The sequence below is a fragment of the Rhinopithecus roxellana genome, chromosome 9, assembly GCF_007565055.1.
Source record: "Rhinopithecus roxellana isolate Shanxi Qingling chromosome 9, ASM756505v1, whole genome shotgun sequence".
NCBI classification, from domain to species: Eukaryota; Metazoa; Chordata; class Mammalia; order Primates; family Cercopithecidae; genus Rhinopithecus; species Rhinopithecus roxellana.
Window position 1 is genome coordinate 128201165 of NC_044557.1, and position 20014 is coordinate 128221178.

At 43.9% G+C, this 20014-nt stretch overlaps 1 protein-coding gene across 1 annotated transcript; it reads left to right on the forward strand.

Moving 5' to 3' along the window:
• The first annotated feature begins 15050 nt into the window (after positions 1–15050).
• Positions 15051–16310, forward strand: LOC104675522 (beta-defensin 103). Its single transcript, XM_010380116.2, is given in 3 exon segments — positions 15051–15129; positions 16074–16177; positions 16179–16310. Coding segments are annotated over 3 exon segments (204 nt in total). The 5' UTR covers positions 15051–15071; the 3' UTR covers positions 16221–16310.
• Positions 16311–20014: the final 3704 nt, after the last annotated feature.

Consider the following 20014-nt stretch of genomic DNA (forward strand, 5'->3'; position numbering starts at 1 on the left):
GCCACGCGTGTGTGAGATCACCTGCAGGTTGTTCTGCAGGTGACTCCACTGGAAGCTTAGTCATAGTTCTCACCTGCAGGGAAACATGTGCCTGTTCTGCCTAAATCTGAGAACGCACACAAAGGAGTAGCCCACCCCATAGACAGGCCAGCAAGGGCTTCGTGGTCACTGTGGTTACCCAGAGGGAGGCCCCTGGGACGGGACACAAGCACCAGCACAGACAAGGCCTAGGCAGATGCAGAGCTCAGACCAGATCTGTCCAGCATACAGGTATAGAAGAACTCTGCTGCTGAACTCCCAGGGGCCCAAGCACCTCCTGCAGGTAGAGACCTAGCAACACCACCTCTCCCAGCTCCTTGGAGCTTACTGAACGCTTTCTCCACTCCAGCTTCTATGCCAAGCACTGACCATGCATTGATCCCAGGTCATCTATGGAGTGGCATGAATATGCCTACACTGCAGATGAGATACCTAAGGCTCAGAGATGTGAAGTCACTTACCCAGAGCCACGTAGCCAGGAGCCAGCCGACTTTTACTACGTCTCTTTTAAGGTTCAAGAGGCATGTCTGCACAGAGCAAGTCAATGGTGGACCCAGATGGGCCCCCAACCTGGTGCACGTTCCCTTATGCCGCGTGGTTCCTATGCCATCAAATATAGGAGACATGCTGTTCACCCACAATGTCACTTCTAGGTCTCCCTCTCTTAATAAATAGTGCTTGTGACAACCACTGTGGTCACAACAAGGTGAACAGAAGACCGTGCATTAAGAATTGCTTTTTATGTTATACACTTGATCTGCAGTGAAGTGGTTATTATTACTTGGACATGAAGAAATGGAAACTCACCCAAGTTAAGAAACTTGCCCAAGGGCACACAGCTGGTAAAGTGGAAGAAAGGAGCGGAGTCTCCTACTCTCGCTTTGGTGGGAATGTGTGAAAGGAGTTTGGGGTTTCTGCCAAATGCGTGTATTACTGGATTTGGGCAAGGTGGAAAACGACTTGTGGGCTTTGCTCCATGCCGCTCTGGGAAGCCATCTCAAGGTATTTCAGAGCCCACCTCAAGGTTAAGGGATAAGGGACCGCTGCCCTGTCTCAGGAGAAAGGAAGCAGACAGGAGCCTGGCAAGATGGTCCTGGAAGGAGGGAGATGTGTGTCTGTGCGAGCAGTGGGTATCAGGAGAAGCTGGTGAATGATTTTACACTCGAAAGTCTCCATCCGTTTGATCCATGTTAGCACAGCAGGCCTTTCCTCCTGCCATCTGAACTTCCAAGGAGAAGTTTGAATTCATTGTTCATATTTCCTACTCAAAAAATAAATGGAGCTGGAGGCACAGTTCCATGCCTCGAGACACTGGCTTAAGCCTGCTGTCAGGCCTTGAATTGGCAGCTTCTCATATTCCAGGACTCCAATGCAGGGCTGCAGGGAGAGAGAAGGGTCAGGCATGAGACCCCTCACTACAGTAGGCTCCCCCAGTCCCCGAGTGGGTCTGCACGGTGCAGAAAATCAAGAGAGAAGCAAAAACTCGATGTAGCAGAGCGAGCTGGCTTCCTTCCTATGGTGGGATCCTGGGTACAGCATGGAAGCTGAAAATGACAAGTGGGAAAGACTCGGGGGGCAAGCACGGGGAGGCCAGCAGAGAGCAAAGCCAGGTCCCAGGCCCTGGGCATGGATTCAGCAACCGGTTTTGGTCTAAAAGCAAGATGAAGACATCAAAACCAAAGCCAGGTGGCCCATAAAGAGGCGATGAGCACCAGACAGGAAGGAGCTCAGGGGCCTCCCTGACGCTGGGCCTGGTGCTCCCAGACCTCCCTAGGTATCAGGCTGACTGTCCTGAAGCCTAGTCTGACCCCCACATTGACTGCCTAAACCTCATCACAAGCTGCTCACTGTCCTCATGGTTAGCCCCAAACTTCCCAATAGGGTCCCCAAGACCCCTTGTACAGAAGCCCCTGCTAAACTCTCCAGCCAGAAACGCTACCTTGTTCATCTCCAACCAGCCCAAAGTATTGTTTTTGTTGCCATTGTTTTCTGAAACAGGGTCTCACTCTGTTGCCCAGGCTGGAGTGCAGTGGCACTATTACGGCTCATTGCAGCCTCCACCTCCTGGGCTCAAGCGATCCTCCCACCTTAGCCTCCCAAATACCTGGGACCACAGGCATGCACCATCACACACTGCTAGTTTTTTTAGGTGTTAAGCCACCACTTCCAGCCCCAAGGTATTTTAAATTCCTGAACTCACATGCTTTTTTTATTTTCCAGTTTTTCACCCCCTCTGGTTCCTTCACCTGGGGCGTTGCTCACATTTTCCCCTATAGGTCGCAGCTCTGGCTACACTTTTTCTGGGAAGCTAACGCTCAGGACCGAGTGTGGCTAGCTGCCCCTCCTGTGACTCCTCCACTGCCGGGCCCACCTGGGGCTGGAGTCTGTCACCATGCAACTGCCTCCTGTGTCTGCTATCTTCTACAGCAGACTCCTGTGCCACCCAGAGCCTGTGACCTGTGCACCATTTGTTTTCTTGAATATTTAGCTGGATGCCTATGTTTGTGGAAAGAAGGAGGAAAGGGAGGGAGGAATGATAGTGGGAGGAAGGAAGGAAGAAATGAAGGAAGGAAGTTAAGGACTGACCCAGTGGCTGGCACCCGGAAGAGTGGCAGATTAGCCCCACCAGAATGTGGGGAGAGTCAAAGGGACTCTGTCCTCCCTTCCTGCTTCCCAGTTGACTCAGTGCCTGGATTCTGGGTGGGGGAGCCCATGGAGAGCAGCATCAACTGCAAGGCCGGGTAGAGGGACATCAATGGGGGGACCAGGTGACAAAGAGACTCTCAGCCTCTCTGTAGGATTGACCAGGCATGTGGTAGTGCCTGGAAGTGGGGAAGTTGCTACAGCTGAAGAAATCTTGGAAGGCAGCATGTCGGCATCATTGTGCTTCTCCATCCTTCCTCCTCTAACACTGGGTGTCCATCTATACAGTTCCTCCCACAGGACTCACGTGTCCTCCTCCAGGTGAGGAAAGCCTGGCAGACTCTAGCATGACTAGGAGTAAAGGTGGCCAGACAGTCTCAGCACCAGGAATGCACATTCACGCCACAAGACAGGGCAGGGACTGGGTCCGTTCCCGGCAGGGGGATGTGCCCGCCTCGGGCTTCCTGGAACTCACATCTGCCTGACCAGCTGATGGCAGAGAGTCACGGTGACTCACAGGACTGAAGATTCAGCTGCGATGTTTGATGCTAGGTGTGGTGCATGTCACAGGTGAGCAAAACCAAAGGAACTGGAAAAGCTTCACATATGAGTTTGCTGTTGTCACTGAGTTGTTACGGGGAGAAGCCTGAGGTGCAGACGGTACCAGCTACAGGCCGGGTTGTGTCTCTAAGCCAGATGAGTGTCCTCATCCTTAAGGAGTCATCTTCCTCGAATCTTGTGGTTCTCGGTCCCATCTTGGTCGCTTTTGAAAATTAAATATTATGCTAAGGCACCTCCTACAGTGACCTGACTTCCTTGTCTGGAGCAGATCTTTAGCTGTTTTTATTAAGCTACCTCACTGTGCTTCTTCTGCGTCCAGAGCTCAGACCATTGCTTGAAGTACAGAGTTGTTCTTCCTGAACAAAGTGTTTCTGGGTCCTCCTATGTGTTGTGAGCATTGAGCATCCCCCGGAGCGGAGGCCCTGCTGTGTGGGTCGTGGTTTTCTGCTGTGGTCACCTCATGTAAAAGGTGATACCCCCTTTCCAGGAGCACACAGGAGGGTTGCAGTGGACCACAGCCACCCTCCCCTGACCACAAGTTCCCTCAAACTCCCTCACACTTTTGTACGAGACCTATGCAGTACAAACAGAACATTTTACCAAAGTTTCTGGAGATTTTATCAAAGGGTGACAAATCAAAGTCTGGAACATTTATGCTTTTCCCAGATTCCAAAAGGGAAGTTTCTTTGCTTAGGTCCTTTAAAAGGCCAGTGGGCTCTTACACGTCCCAGCCTCAGTCTCTTGACCCCAAGTTGTCCTCCTCCTTCATTCACCCTCCTTCTCTCCTTCACTGCTTGGGATAGCTCCCTCCCACCTGCCAGCAGTGAGGACACCACTTTATTGTCCCAGCACCTCTTTCCCTTCCCTTAAACAGGCTGAAACAGTCACCAAGAACAACAGCAGAAATATCACAGGTGTCTAGTCACACCCAAACTCCAGAGAACATTAAGCCTGAAGGGCTGAGCTCTCCAAAACGCCTTGTCTACTGGGTACTGGTCCAACCCTCAGGCTTTCTCCATGCGTGCCCACCAGGGTGAGTGCAGACAAGCTTATTTCATAGCTCATGAACCTGTTAGATAGAACATCTGTACAACTCCCCAGGACAAATGTTAGGTTTTGAGGACTGTACAGTCTTAACCCAAAGTGAAGAAAGAAATATTTCCTTGATTACTGAGCTGCTTCTCACTTCCCCAAGAGTTAGGATCTTGTTGTTCACCAAAGTAGCATTTGATTTCTTTCCTGCTCCACCTCATGCCTTCTTGGATCATTAAGGCACACTGTCACCCCCTTTTTCTATCTCAGGAGGTGTTGAGCCTGGATTCTTAAAGTTAGGATCTAATTAGATATTTTTTTTTTTCCTGGAAAAAAGCAAAAAAGGTAAGAAGAAGTTGGAATTTTGAAAAAATAACAAATAGGATGCTGGGTAGGGAAATAAACAGTTATCTCATTTATTTGGCTGAGTAGCCTTTATGGAAATAAAAAAAGAGAAAAAAAGACTTTCTTTTCAAAGAGGCTGTCCCCAGAAAATGGAGAGATGCCAAAAACCACCTCTGTGCACATGCTTATATCAGAGATTAATAGAGAAGAGGAGGGTATTGACTTCCACTCCTATAATCTTCCATCTGCAAAAACTAGATAAAGAGATTTCAATATACTTTGGAGAAAAACTAAAACACATTTTTGGTTTGCCATTGCACAGGATGGCGTGAGGATCTCATAGCTTGACTTAAAGAAGATGCCCAGTTTTGAGATTGAATTAATGAGCAACTGCTCAAAGATGTGATATTCTTAAATACACTCTGAGATCTGAAGTTTAGAGAGAGAATAGTACATTGATTTTATAAGCAAAGGAACTACGAACAGTAAAGAAAAACAATCAACAACATAGCACTAGTAAGTCATTACCTATCCCTTTGAATGTAAATGGATTACATTTTCTAATCAAAACATGTAAAGTGGTTGAATGTATAAAAAAGCAAGATCCAACTATATTCTGTCCACAAGAGACTCGCTTCAGCTAGAAGACCTCACACAGGCTGAAAGTGGAGGGATGGGAAAAAACATTCCATGCACATGGTAACCAAAAAGAGCAAGAGTGGCTGTACCTATATCAGATAAAATAGACTTTAAGTCAAAAACTGTAATAAGACACAAATAAGGTTGTTATAGAAGGAGAAAGTGGCCAATTCCTCAAGATAACAATTGTAAATCTATAAAGTGAAGATTTACAGAACTGAAAGGAGTAAGAGCAATTCAGTAACAGCAGAGATTTCAGTGCCCCACTTTCAACATTGGATAAGTCATCCAGAAAGAAGCACAATAAAGAAACAGTGAACTTGAACAACACTAAAGACCAAATGGACCTGACAGACACATCCTGAACATTCTATGCAAGAGAAGAATACACATTCTTCTCAAGGGCACATACAATATTCTCCAGAGTAGATCACATGTTAGGTCACAAAACAAGTTAATACATTTAAATAAATAAAATTAAGAAGATTAACATCATTAACATCATATGAAGTATGTTTTACCAACCACAATGGTGTGAAACTAGAAATGTGTGTGTGTATGTGGAAGTGTCTGTGTTTTTCTATAAAGATGGAGGGATAAGAAGTATTCTAGATATGAGGAAGAGAGAGAAGAACATAAGAGCTCTAATGTTCTAACATAGGAATATGTGGCTCTAATCTGGGATTTCCCTGAAGTTTGTGCCAGCAGGACTTGTGGATCTAGATGTTATGACATCATAGAACTTCGCAAAGGCCACATTGAACTAAAAATTAGCCAGTGTCCTGGACCCAAGATACAACCAGATGGTAAAAGAACATAATTTCTCTGTTTTAGGGAAGATCTCAAAATAAAATCAAGCATCATTCAAGTGGTTCCCCAAAGTCCATCAGAGCCAGGCCAGTGAGAGATAGTAAGGAATTGGGTACTGCAGTGCATTGGAGCGCTCATATTCTATGTAAATAAGCTGTCCCCATCCTTTTTGGCATCATGGACTAGTTTTGTAGAAGACAGTTTTTCCATGGACCAAGGTGGGGGAGATGGTTTTGGAATGATTCAAGTGCATTACACTTATTGTGCACTTTGTTTGTATTATTACATTGTACGTTGTAACATACAATGAAATAATTATACAACTCATCATAGTGTAGAATCAGTGGGAGCCCTGAGCTTGTCTTCCTGCAACTAAAGAGCTCTATCAGGAGTGATAGGAGACAGTGACAGATCATCAGGCACTAGATTCTTATAAGAAGCATGCAACCTAGATCCCTGGCCTGCACAGTTCACAATAGGGTTCGTGCTCCTATGAGAATCTAATGCTGCCACTTACCTGACAGGAGGTGGAGCTCAGGTAGTAATGCGAGTGACAAGGAGCAGCTGTAAATACAGAGGAAGCTTCGCTCACTTGCCTGTCGCCCACCTCATGCTCTGTGGCGTGGTTCTTAACAGTCCATGGACTGGTACTGGTCCATGGCCCAGAGGTTAGGGACCCCTGATGTAACGGGACAAGAGATTTTTTGATAAATCTTAGTGTTCCATGTAGAAATGTGAGCCCTGGTGGTTTAATCATTGCATTTTTCTGAAGAAGTGAGAAAGCTGGATTTTTATACAAAATTTTTAGTTTTTTAAATGTTGACATCTAGTATCAAAATACGTTGATGGACTATATTTGACTCATAGGTTTCCAGTTCAAGACTCTGGTTTAGATGCAGGAATCAGCTTGACTCAATTCAATGAACCATGAAGGCTTAGACCTGTAATGACCTCAGAAATCCATGATTCCTTTCCCTTTTGTAGGCAGAATAAAAAAGGAAGGGCCTGACTTGGTTGACAGTTAGTCTAAATTTACATAGTAAATTTGTCAGAAAACTGGGACTGGAACATAGGTCTCTAAATCTCTTCTGTTCTTTGCACTATACCTCACTATGTTAGTTATCCATTGCTGTGTAACAGATTATCCCAAAACTTAGTGGATGAAAAGAACAAACATTGTTTATCTCACACATTCTGTGGGTTGTAGAATCCAGGCATGGCCCAGCTGGGTGCTTCTAGGTCAAGCTCAGTCACGAAGTTTCAGTTAAGTTGTCAGCCAGGGCTGCAGTTTTATCCGAAGCCTACACAGGGAAGGATCTACTTCCCTAAACTCACTCACATGGTTACTGGCGGGAGCTAGTTCAGTGTGGGCTGGTATATTCAGAGCCTCAGCACCTCCCTAGCTGTTAGCCAGAGAACCCCCTCAGTTCATTGCCTTGAAGATCTCTCCATAGGGCAGCTCAAAACATGGCAGCTGGCTTCCATAAGAGCAAGAAGAGTGAGAAGGCATCCAAAACTGAACCCACAGCCTTTTTATAGCTTACTCTCATGACTTCTGAGATTAGGTTATAATCTATTGCTTCATAGACTTATAATCTATTTATTAGAAATGAGTGAATGCAGTCAGCTCATAATCAAAAGGAGTGGCTTACACTAGAGCATGAATAACAGCATTTCACAAAGACAGGGATCCCTGGCAGCCATCAGAGAAGGCTGCCGGCCACACACTCAGTGTCTCACAAATATATGCCAGGGGTCAGAAAACTATGGACTACTGGCTAAATCCAGTTGCCACCCCGTTTTATAAATAAATTTTTATTGGAACAAAGCCACGGCCATTTGTTTATGTATTGTTTATGACTGCTTCTGTACTATACCTGCAGAATTAAGTAGTTGCAACAGAAGCCACATGGCCAGCAATGCCTGGAAATATTTACTGTCTAGCCCGTTACAGAAAAAGTTTGCTGGCCCCTAATATATGCAATCATAAAATATCTTGAAAAATATGGAAGAGGAGATTGAGCCAGAGATGTCAAATTCATCATTTTATTGAATTTTTCTTGGTGCTCTAGCACCATAAATACCATGCTATGTACTTTTATAAGGCAGGTAGCTGGAAATCCTCAAAACAGGAGTAGCCCTGTGGTCTGGGCCAAGTGGGTGAGGTATGGCTTCCATTCCCCAAGCCCTCTCTCATTTATTCTCCACCATATATAATCATTTACCTTTCCACTGGGAAACCCCACACCAAAAACTTTTGACAAAAACGTGGATATAAAATATAACTACAATAACCTGAATAATAAAGCAAATAGTTAGCATAATCTGTGAGCCTGAGGGTCCTGGGCTTCAAATTTTAGAAAGTTATTTCATTTGTCTTAGCCTTAGTTTCCTAATTTTTTTTTTTTTTTTTTTTTTTGAAGCAGAGTTTCGCTGTCGCCAAGGCTGGAGTGCAATGGCGTGCTCTCGGCTCACTGCAACCTCCACCTCCCAGGTTCAAGCAACTTTTCTGCCTCAGCCTCCCAAGTAGCTAAGATTACAGGTGCCCGCCACCACTCCTAGCTAATTTTTGTATTTTCAGTAGACACGGGGTTTTACCATGTTGGCCAGGCTGGTCTCAAACTCCTGACCTCAGGTGATCCACCCACCTTGACCTCCCAAAGTGCTAGGATTACACATATGAGCCACTGTGCCTCCTCCTTATCCTTAAGTAAAAATTCTGATACCTACTTTATGCCCTTTTCTTGTCAGAGAAATGCATTAAAGCACCAACTGCAGTGCCAGGTTCGTAATAACAGCTCCAGAGGTACCAGCCACAATGTGCAAATTATTTAATAGTCATCCATGGCCTATTACCACATCAGTAAATAGGCTCATGTCAATTACCAGTTCTGAAGAAAGGACAGTGGCAGCTGAGCTATTTTAACAAAAAAGTCCCCTGGGTCACACCTTTTGCCTTGGATGCATCACTTCCCCACCTCGGCTGCCAGCCCATTGATGAGTTGACCTCATGATTGTTCTGTAAAAGCCACCTGTCCCCTAAAAGTCCTGCCTGAGGAAGCAGCCAGCAGAACTGTGTAGGCTGGTGGCCAGAGGTGGTATAGGGTGAGATTTCACTGGGACAGGGCTATGATTAAATAGGAAGAATCCAACTGAAGTATCACCGTGTAAACAGAAGTTAGGCACTATCATGCACTTCATTCTATTTGTGGTGAAAATATTGCCGCCAGATGGGTAGAAAAATGTCTTCAGGGTAACTTTATATGAATTTCTCATACACTTATCTGCTCCTTGATTTTGTCCATAGGAATTAGGAGAGTCATCCCCCATCTTGTCAGGCATGATTTTAGAAACTCTGGGAAAGGCATGCAACCCCACATCACTGCTAAGGCTATAAATTCCTAAACTAGTTTGAGCCTGTTTAAAAAAGATGTCATATGTTAACCCTGGCTGTCTCTCTCCATAGCATGTCTCCCTCAGTGCCTGCTGGTATCACCACTTTAATTCTAATTAATGGGACCGCCATCTACCCTGTCCCCTGAACAGTCTCCCTAGCCTGCGTCCTCTCTTAATTTCTTCTCTCATGCTCAACCATTGTATTAACTCTTGATTGCTTCTTCTAGATGGCTCTGGCACTCAGGTCTGCCTCTTTCTCCCACTGGTGTCCGAAACACAGCAGCCCTGAGTTCAGTTCTTGGTCTTCTGGCCTTCAGTCTCGTAAGCTTCTGCTCCATATCATATCATATCTGTACCAAAGCACAATACCAGCATTCCCTAAAGGCAGGGGTTTTGGAGGCCATTGTAGTGGCTGCCTGCCACACTCAGTATCTCACAAATTTATTTGTTTTGTTAAACCATAAGTGTGTTCAGATTGTTCTCATGTTGTAAATCATTCGTTGTCTTTGCATTAGCTGCTAGCATTCTCTCCCTGTTTCCTTGATCTTCTGGAATTATTTCTTCTTTGTAATATTCATCCTGAGCATCCTAGGGGATACTCAAGGATTTGAAAATAATTCTTATTATTTAAAGGGTAAAAGCAACATAGGACTTGGGTATGTACTTACTCATTAACGTAAGGACATAAATGAAAAGACATCATCTATTAAAGATAATAAGAAATGTTCACAAATAGTATATGGCATTCATTACGGAACTTGGTAGAAGCTCCAAGTGTCATGCAAAATGTGCTCCGCAGAACTGCAGAGGAGGGAGGGATCACTTTCACCTGGGGTGATTGGGATCATGAGGAGCTGGTATTTGGGTTGGTCCCTGAAAATTATACAAACCACTTTGTAGAAAGAATTGGCTGATGCCTGGCCAAGCATGGTGACTCATGCCTGTAAACCCAGCACATGGGGAGCCCGAGGAGGCCAGGTCAATTGAGGTCAGGAGTTCGAGACCAGCCTGGCCAACATGGTGAAACCCTGTCTCTACTAAAAATACAAAAATTAGTTGGGCATGATGGCGCATACTTGCAGTCCCAGCTATTTGGGAAGCTGAGGTGGGAGAATCGCTTGAACCCAGGAGGTGGAGGTTGCAGTGAGCCAAGACTGCGTCACTTCACTCCAGCCTGGGAGACAGGGTGCTATTCTGTCTCAAAAAAAAAAAAAAAAAAAAAAAAAGAAAGAAAGAAAAAGAAAGAAAGAAAGAAAAGATGCCATGCGTGATGGTGTCTGAGTAATTAGGAAGAGAAGAGTCAGAAAGAATCTAGTTTCCAGCCTCTGTCACCAAGCAATCTGGGGAGTGAAGTTGATGTTTACAGAAAGAGAGAAGAGGCACAAGGCGTTAATGTTATCAAGATGGTAAAGATATTCAAGTGATGTAAAGATTGGTTGAGAACATTGGAGAAATGGTTCAGACTAGAGATGAAGATGGAAGGTAGCCACATGTAGGCATAGATAACCACATCCCAAAGATCGTATGAAGCCAGCAGAGGCCAGCAAGTAAGCATCTGGAATACAGTTAGGAGCATGGGAGCATCAACTGGCCTTCTAGGTCTCAGTTTCCCCATTTGTGAAATGCAAGTAAGTGTATCAACATTATTAAATTACTGCAAGATTCAAATGAAATAAATGCAAGTAAATTGCTTAGCACAGTGTCTGGAACATAATATGTGCTCAATAAATCTGTTACGATGATGTGGTGATGATGACAAGGAGGAGGATCGTTGTCATCATCATCATTATGATTGCCATAAAAATGTTAAATTATTGAAGATGCTCCCTTTTGGGGATTTCAGGGACAGGAGAAGGAAGAAAAGTTCCATGATGAATCAAAGGTAGTAGTGGGAAGGACAGGAGGAGAAAATGGAAAGCAGATGTCTGTTACATCGTGTTACTGTGTCAGCTTGTATCTTTTTCCATTAGACTGGGAAATAATGAAAATTCAGAGCCTAGAGAGTAAATATTGTTTATCTTTCTATCCTGCACAGCACCAGGTCCAAAGACCCTAATATAGAGCAGGTGTCCATGAAGTTCTCTGGATGTTGAATTGAAATGGAGGAATAGGTTTCTGAAAGTGGCCTTACAAGACACATATTGCAAAGTAGGTCAGGTTGGGAGATTACAGACAAAAAAATCCATTGAGCTGGGGATGTAAAAGGCTTGGCTGAACTTAGGAAAAGTAGTTTGGACAGATTTCTTGAGATGCAAGGATGCAGTGAGTTTAGGGACAATGGGGTGATGGAAAAGGGTACACACCTAAGTATAGACCACTACACATGAGTGTAGACCACCAGCAGGCAAGAGATGGCTCTGAGAGCAGACAGAGGAATGACTGGCCACACTGGCTTCAGGTCACAATGCTGCCATTCACTACAGCATGTCACTCAACCTCTCTGAGCCTCAGTGTCCTCATCTATAAAATTGCAAAACTGTCTGCCTCTATATAACTTATATAATGGTGGTTGTGACAAGATTAATGGCTGCAAAGGAGAATGGCTGAGCCAACCTTCATCTTAGACTATGTCAAGATGAAGAAGAGTTGACAACCTGGATTCCCGTGTTGGGAACCCATGTCAGAGGCTTGATATTGTTAGCCGAGGGTCACGTGGGTGACACTGTGGTGATACATGGGTCACATGGTAATTTGCAATGTACAAGTCAATTTCACACCATTAACTCATAGGGCTTTCACTGTGACCTAAACAGGAAATGTATTGCTCTCTGTGCTTTGTTGCTGAGTTACAGATGCTCACAGAGCTTAGGTAATTTATTCAGGTAAACCCACACCATACATGGTAGGGCTGAGCCACAGCCCGATGGTGCCTCACTTCAGACCTGGTGTTTGTCTTCCACATAGCTCTGCCCTCAAGCCAAAAACCTGGACCAATCACATCTCTGCTCCACATTTTCAGAACAGGATTTAAAAAGAATAATTAAAGGAAAGTCTGACATGAACGAAGGTGATAAATAACTAAAGTTTCTCTTCCTCGCACAAGCTAATCAAAATTGTAGAAATGTTGGCTGTGAGAGCTACAAGGAAACCAAGCACATGGAGTGCAAAAATTTGCAGGATCTGCAGTTCCAAGAGCTGTGACTCAGAGCCCAGGGGCAGGGAGTGACAAGACCCAGCTCTCGTTAGTGTTGTAAAGCTTCAGATGCATGAATTTATTCACCCAACTATTAGGACAGTACATGTGTAATTGTTATCATTTGGGAGGCTAAAAGTATTTATGACATAAAAAGTATTTTGTAATAAGCCAAAAAGAGGGCAATTCACAGTTACCAGTGGTTCCCCGGAGTAAAGAAGTAAATTACATAGTCTCTCTCTTCTATTGTTTGAAATTTTACCATAAAAATGCATTACTTTTATAATTTTCTTAAAACACATAAGTTCCCCTCAAAAGTGATTTTGTGAGTGAGGCGTGTGTCCAAACTTGAAAAGGCTGATTGTCACAACCCAGTCTCCAATTCCCAGCTCCCAAATTAGTTGACAAGAAAAAGTGGCGCTTTTTCCTTCCCAAGGAACCTTTATGAAATAGTGGTGTTGTCATAAAAATGCCTCCCAGTCTGCGAAGGAACAGGTTAGACCAGGGGTTCATCTGTGGAGGTCTATTCTCCATGTGGAAAAGCAAGTCATCTCCAGCGTCTGACTCTCTGCACCCCAGGCTGAGAGCTGGTGCTAATTTTCTACAGCACCCAACGCCATTGTTATGTCTGACATAGTAAGACTGTGAAGTCAGCACCCATCCCATCCACACTCACCTCCTTCCCCCATTTATAAATATCTCCAATTGCTTTGTCTCAAACCATGAACTTAAGAGGAAAGTTAGATTTTAAAAAGAAGTGTCTACAAATCTAAAGTCTTACATCTGCTGATTGAGCTCCACTCTTAGCCTGAGTTATCTTTCTTCTACATTTCTGCAGCCCTGCGCTTGAACTCTTCCTATGACTCCCATTAGAATCCATCCTAAATTTATCATTTGACTGCCTGCCCATCCATCCATGGAGCTTCTGGAGAGAAAGAACCAAGACTGGTCCCCTCTTTGTATCTCACCCACTTCACCCTCACCTACCCTGAAAACATGATACTTCTCCCTTCCTATAGTGTGTGTTCAGAGTTTGCTTACTGAATCTGACAGGTGTGGTGCACCCAAATTCTGAACACACACTGCCAGAACTAACACACCCTGGATCCTTAGTGGATCCGTTATAATTGCATTCACATGAAGCAGCAGCTAGGAGACATCATGGTGACTTCAGCTCCCAATTGAATTGTCATTGACTTACTTAGCTCCCAATTGATAGTCAACCAAATATAACCCATCTATTGGATTCCTGAACATTGAAGTCTAATCGCTGTTTTTTTTTTTTTTTTCTTTTTTAGCATTTTTTCCCCCTAAACATTGAATCTATATCCAGGGGAAATCATCTGGCCCCTGGACAACCTCGAATGCTCCTGAGTCAAGAGTAACTTGAGGTCTTAAATGTCTATTCTGAAGCCCCTCTTTTGCACAGGGATAGTCTTTGACTAGGAGGAGACGCCAGTCTATTAAATCTACCATCCCAGTATCCCCTTTCTCTGATGAAGTAAAATTAAACACCTTCTTTACTCATAAATTTGGTAGGTTTTAGACAATGATGAAGAAACAGACATGGGCTGCACACAGTGGCTCATGCCAGTAATCCCAGCAATTTAGGAGGCTGAAGCGGGAGGATTGCTTGAGCCCAGGAGTTCACATTTGGGCTCAAAACCAGTCTGGGCAGCATAGTGAGAACCCACTTTATTTTCTACAGAAAATTTAAAATTTAGCCAGGTGTGGAGGCATGCATCTGTGGTCCCAGCTACTCAGGGGACTGAAGTGGGAGGACCTCTTAAGCCTGACAGCTCAAGCTGCTGTGAGCTGTAATCAGGCCACTGCACTCCAGCCTGCGCAACAGAGTGAGACTCTGTCTCCCCCTGCAATAAAAATGAAAGAATGACCCATGTTTCACTCAAATTATAGCACTCCATCATAGGCCAAGGCCCAGGGGGACAGGGAATGTAGCCCATTTTCCTCCCTTACTTCACTACCAAAAAGCTAGTCCTATTGCCAGATACTGAATATGTCCAGGGCTGGATTTATTTGGTCCCCAGGAGGGTCTTAGACTCTCCCAGCATTTTAGGAAAAGGAAGAAAAGCTCCAGAGTAACAAAGTACAGACAAGTCAGGCCCCAGCCACATGCCCTGAGACTACTCCCCAAAGGGGGCATTCTTGCCCATGCCAGCCCTATCTGTACCCACAACCCAATCCAACCCACACTCACACAAGCCCCTGGAGCCCAGAGAGCTCCAGGACAGCCACACATTCGCAGGGAGCTCTGCCTCTCCATTGGGTTCCTAATTAACTGAGTGAGTGGGTGTGTTCTGCACGGTGAGAGGCATTGGTATGACGCATCAGGAAACATGTCATAGTCTCATCACTGCAACATGACAAGAATTGCAGCCATGGCTGGAACCTTTATAAAGGGACCAAGCACACCTTTCCATCCAGTCTCAGCGTGGGGTGAAGCCTGGCAGCTATGAGGATCCATTATCTTCTATTTGCTTTGCTCTTCTTGTTTTTGGTGCCTGTTCCAGGTAAGATGGGTTGGGAAATCCAAGGATTGAACTAATTGAGAATACATAGTTCAGAGTCAGTCTTTCTCCACCCTTCAGAGTGCCTTAGACCAAGCAGGTTTGTTGTATGGGAACTAGGCATCACCATATTTTTTTTCAGACAAGAATCATTAAGCAGCCGGGCGCGGTGGCTCACACCTGTAATCCCAACACTTTGGGAGGCCGAGGTGGGTGGATCACAAGGTCAGGAGTTCAAGACCGGCCTGGTCAAGATAGTGAAACCCTGTCTCTACTAAAAAATACAAAAATTAGCCGGGCATGGTGGCAGGCACCTGGAATCCCAGCTACTTGGGAGACTGAGGCAGAGAATTGCTTGAATCTGGGAGGTGGAGGTTGCAGTAAGCCGAGATCGTGCCACTGCACTCCAGCCTGGGTGACAGGGTGAGTCCATCTCAAAAAAAAAATAATAATAATAATTAAGAACCTTAAATCAGGTTTCCCAAACTTTCCAGATCCACTCCTAAGAAACTAAATAGCTCCCCAAAGCTCTTTCCCCATCTCTTCATGGGAAGATTGTTATACCTGCTGATGAGACATGAATCCAACATAAAATTTTAATACAGCAGGGAAGATTGATTTACTCTGAACAGAACAGAAGCACAGGCTCCTGTTTTACTAAGTGCAGTGGTTGGTGCCTCTGAGGACACCACAGCCTCAGCACCCCCACTGTTCCTGTGGCAGTCACAGGGTCACGCCACTTCCCTGGTGCCACTGTGGGTCCACAGCTGCAGCCGTAGAAACATTGTCTATGGGTCGTTTAGTCATACCTTTATTTTTCTCCTGATTTTATAGAAAAAGGAAAAAGAAATAAAAGAATACAAGAAAAGCAACAGATGAGTTACTTATTTGAGGAATACCAAAAGCCGTCCTAAAACCTTTCCATGTGTGCTATTTTGTCATTGCAGGTCATGGAGGAATCATAAACACATTGCAGAAATATTATTGCAGAGTCAGAGGTGGCCGGTGTGCTCTGCTCAGCTGCCTTCCAAAGGAGGAACAGATTGGCAAGGTGCTCGACACGTGGCCGAAAATGCTGTCGAAGAAAGAAGTAAAAACCCAGAAACATGATGAGAGTGTTGTAAAGTGTGGAAATGCCTTCTTAAAGTTTATAAAAGTAAAATCAAATTGAAATGTTTTCAAAAAAAATTAGGAGCTTGATTTAAAAAAAAATCTGGTTATTTTTGTAGTTGTTTCCAAACAGGCAACTCAGAAAGTCTTAAGAACTCACCTTTTTTCAAAGAAAGTAGAATCTCTGGAGAAATCTACAAGGGAGGCTGACCTTATTATCCAAGGGTTACCAGGTTCTATTCCTCCTTTGTGAACGTGACGCCCCAGTGAAGTTGGACTCTTCACTCTCTTGAAATATGCCCTTTGCTTTCATGTCACCCAAGCCTTGGGCCTTTTCAGTCTCTCTACCCCAAATGGCATCTCTCCACCAAATCTGTCTCTAAGGTTTTCATGCATCCCTCAGGGGCTATCCTAATTCCTTCCAAAAACTTTGTCTTCAGAGAAATAGGGAATCTGGCTCTTCCTCAGATATTCACTTTGCTTTCTCTCACCCATGCCTCTGCTCTGGTTGGCCTCATGTCTGCCTCACTCCTCCAACTTCATCTCTAAACTTTAACCTGTCCTTCAGGGACCGTCTCACATTTTATCTCCTTCTTAAAAACACAGGTGATTTTCCAAATGCTTACAGTCTTTCCTCTGGTTCACCACAGGGTTCTGACTTGAGTCCTTCATCTATAACCCTTGCTTGGTTTTTACGTTATGTACAGTGACATACTGCCAATCTCCACATTAGATTTTGTGAGCCTTAAACCAAGGAGTTTGTCTTCATTCTTCCTGGACTGCTTGTAAAGTGCCCTGAGCATGAAGGTTGCTCACAAGTATTTATTGAATTGAAGTACACTCAAATGATTTATTGATTGAAGCATCTTTAATCATTCAAATGATTTGGAGGTACTGCAGTTTAACTATCTAGTACTCTCTCAACGTTGATGCAGAAGGATTCCAGCAAATGGAGTGCATGGTCCTGCATACCTGACACCAGACCCCAGTCATGGCACTATGTGTGGAGAAAAGACAGTACAACGAGGCTCTTAGGAAGAAAAGGCTCAAGGACCCAAAAAGATGAGACTGCTCCTCACTTTCCATCCAAAATGGACACACTGCTATGAGAATCTCCCTCTGATAGTAGACAAAAGGGAACCTGTCAACAGGTGTGACAGCTGTGTTTAGAGATTGGGTAATAAGCAGTGCAACAGACCAGTGCAGTGACGCTTTCGACTGCCCCCAGCTCACTACAGCGGCAGGGTCCAGACCACAGCACACAGAGGAGGACTCAAACGAAGACCAGCGATCCTGAGGCATTGAAGAAACTGAGATCAAACTTTCCGAAGCACAAGACACCCCCACTTCCAGGGCAGAATAGCAGAGAGAGGGTACCTAGGAGGAAGCAAGGCCCCCAAGTGTTGGCGGTAGGGGCAGGGATACATGGTAAATCTTCAGTCCTGGGCTGCTGTGTTTTCATGTGAACATCCTTGGGGTAAGATTTCACAAGGCCAGAGGGAAACAAAAACACCCAAAAGGGATTGGATAACAATTTCGGGAGCACTAACGGCTGGAAAAGTTTTCATTCCCACAAGCAAAGTGGAGAGACTGCAGGGTTCTCAGACAACTAACACATTAGTAGTGGTGCTATTTGGCTCTAGATTAAATTGTTCTGCAACTACTCTAACAAATTTTTTTCTAAACCATTCTTGAAAGGACCAGACTGATCTATAAGAAACTTAAATGTGTGACAGAATAAAGCCTAACATTCTTCAAAGAAAAACAACTAAATCCATCATTCAACAATTTGTACTTTATAATGCACTGAACCTAGTAAAAACTTAGCAGCCATGCAGGAAAATATGGTCATAACCAAGAGGAAAATCTTTCAGTTAAAACAGATCCAGAAATGACAAGGACACTAGGATCAGCAAAAAAGATATAAACGAGCTATTATAAACGTTATGAATGTGTCCAAGGTTGAAGAGAAAAACTGTTTATAATGAGTGAGAGATATAAAGAAAGAAAGGATGGAATTTCCAGAGATTAAAAATAAACATCTGAGTAAAAAATATTATGAATTAGACTGTGGCATATATTCCAAAATAAATATAAATAAACCTGAGTTTATATTACTACAAATGAATGAAGAAATAATGCAAAGAGAGGAGAAAAGGGCTGGAAAATAATAAGCAGTGACCTGTGCAGAAACATGACGCAATCTAGCGCCAAGGTGTGTTTAGACGGCCAGGCGTGGTGGCTCATACCTGTAATCCCAGCACTTTGGGAGGCTGAGGAGGGTGGATCACGAGGTCAGGAGTTCAAGACCAGCCTGGCCAATATGGTGAAACCCCATCTCTACTAAAAATAAAAATTTGGTTGGGCGTGGTGGCATGCACCTCTAATCCCAGCTACTCTGGAGGCTGAGACAGGAGCATCGCTTAAACCCGGGAGGCAGAGGTTGCAGTGAGTGGAGATCACACCACTGCACTCCAGCCTGGGCGACAGAGCAAGACTCCATCTCGAATATAAAAAAAAGAAGTTTTGGGAGAGAGGATAGAGCTAAGGAAAGAATGGCCTACTGTTTTCCAAATTTGGTGAGACTATAGACACACAAAATTACCACACGAAGACATCCAAACTGAACAAACATGAAGAAAACCACATGAAACATATCATAATCAAATTATTTTAAATCAGTAATAAAAAGAAAATTTTAAAAGCAACCTGAGGGCGGGCACAATGGCTCATGTGTATAATCCCAGCACTTTGGGAGGCCAAGGCGAGCAGATCACCTGAGGTCAGGAGTTTGAGACCAGCCTGGCCAACATGGTGAAACCCTGTCTCTACTAAAAAAAATACAAAAATTAACCGGGCATGGTGGCACGCACCTATAATCCTAGCTACTCGAGAGGCTGAGGCAGGAGAATCTCTTGAACCCAGGAGGTGCAGATGGCAGTGAGCTGAGATCACCCTACTGCACTCCAGCCTGAGCAACAGAGCGAGACTCCGTCTCAAAAACAAAAATAAAGCTAAAAAGCAGCCTGAAAGGAGACATGTTACTTTACAGAAGAACAAAACATAAGTGATATCTTCAACTGCCAAAAGAAAAAAAAATGTTATCTTAGAAATCCATCCCAGCAAAAGTATATTTCTTAAAAAAAGGGTAAACACATAATCAAATAATAAGTAAAGGCATTTTCCAGTAACAACAGTAAAAGCTAAGAGAATTCCTCACCAGCAAGTCCGTACTATAAAATGCAAAAATAATTTTTTTGGCAGAAAGGGAAGATGCCAGGTAGAAATTTGATTCCACATGATGAAAAGAGCATGCTGTGAACATTCTAGAAGCTCCTTAAAGACAGAGATTTTCAGTTCAGTAAAAAACAAGACCCAACTACATACTGTCTATAAAAACCCACTTTACATATAAACTGTAAGAACAAATTTAGAGTAAAAATAAAAGGATGGAAAGAGTTACAGTATGAAAACATTAGTATAAAGAAAATAGGATTGACTGCATTGGCTCATTGACATAAATTGGGGTAGATTTTAGAGCAAGGGGTATTATCAGTAATAGGTAGGGATATTTTTCCTAATGATAAAGTGGTTACATCACCAAGAACAGACATTAATATTAAATCAGTATATGCCTAATAACAGAATTTTGAAATTCTTAAAGAAAAATCAGTAGACATTAAAGAAATAGACAAATTAACGTTACAATTAGACAATTCAACACTTCTCTTCTTGTAATAGATTTTTAAAAGCAGACAAAATATTAGTAAAGATAGAG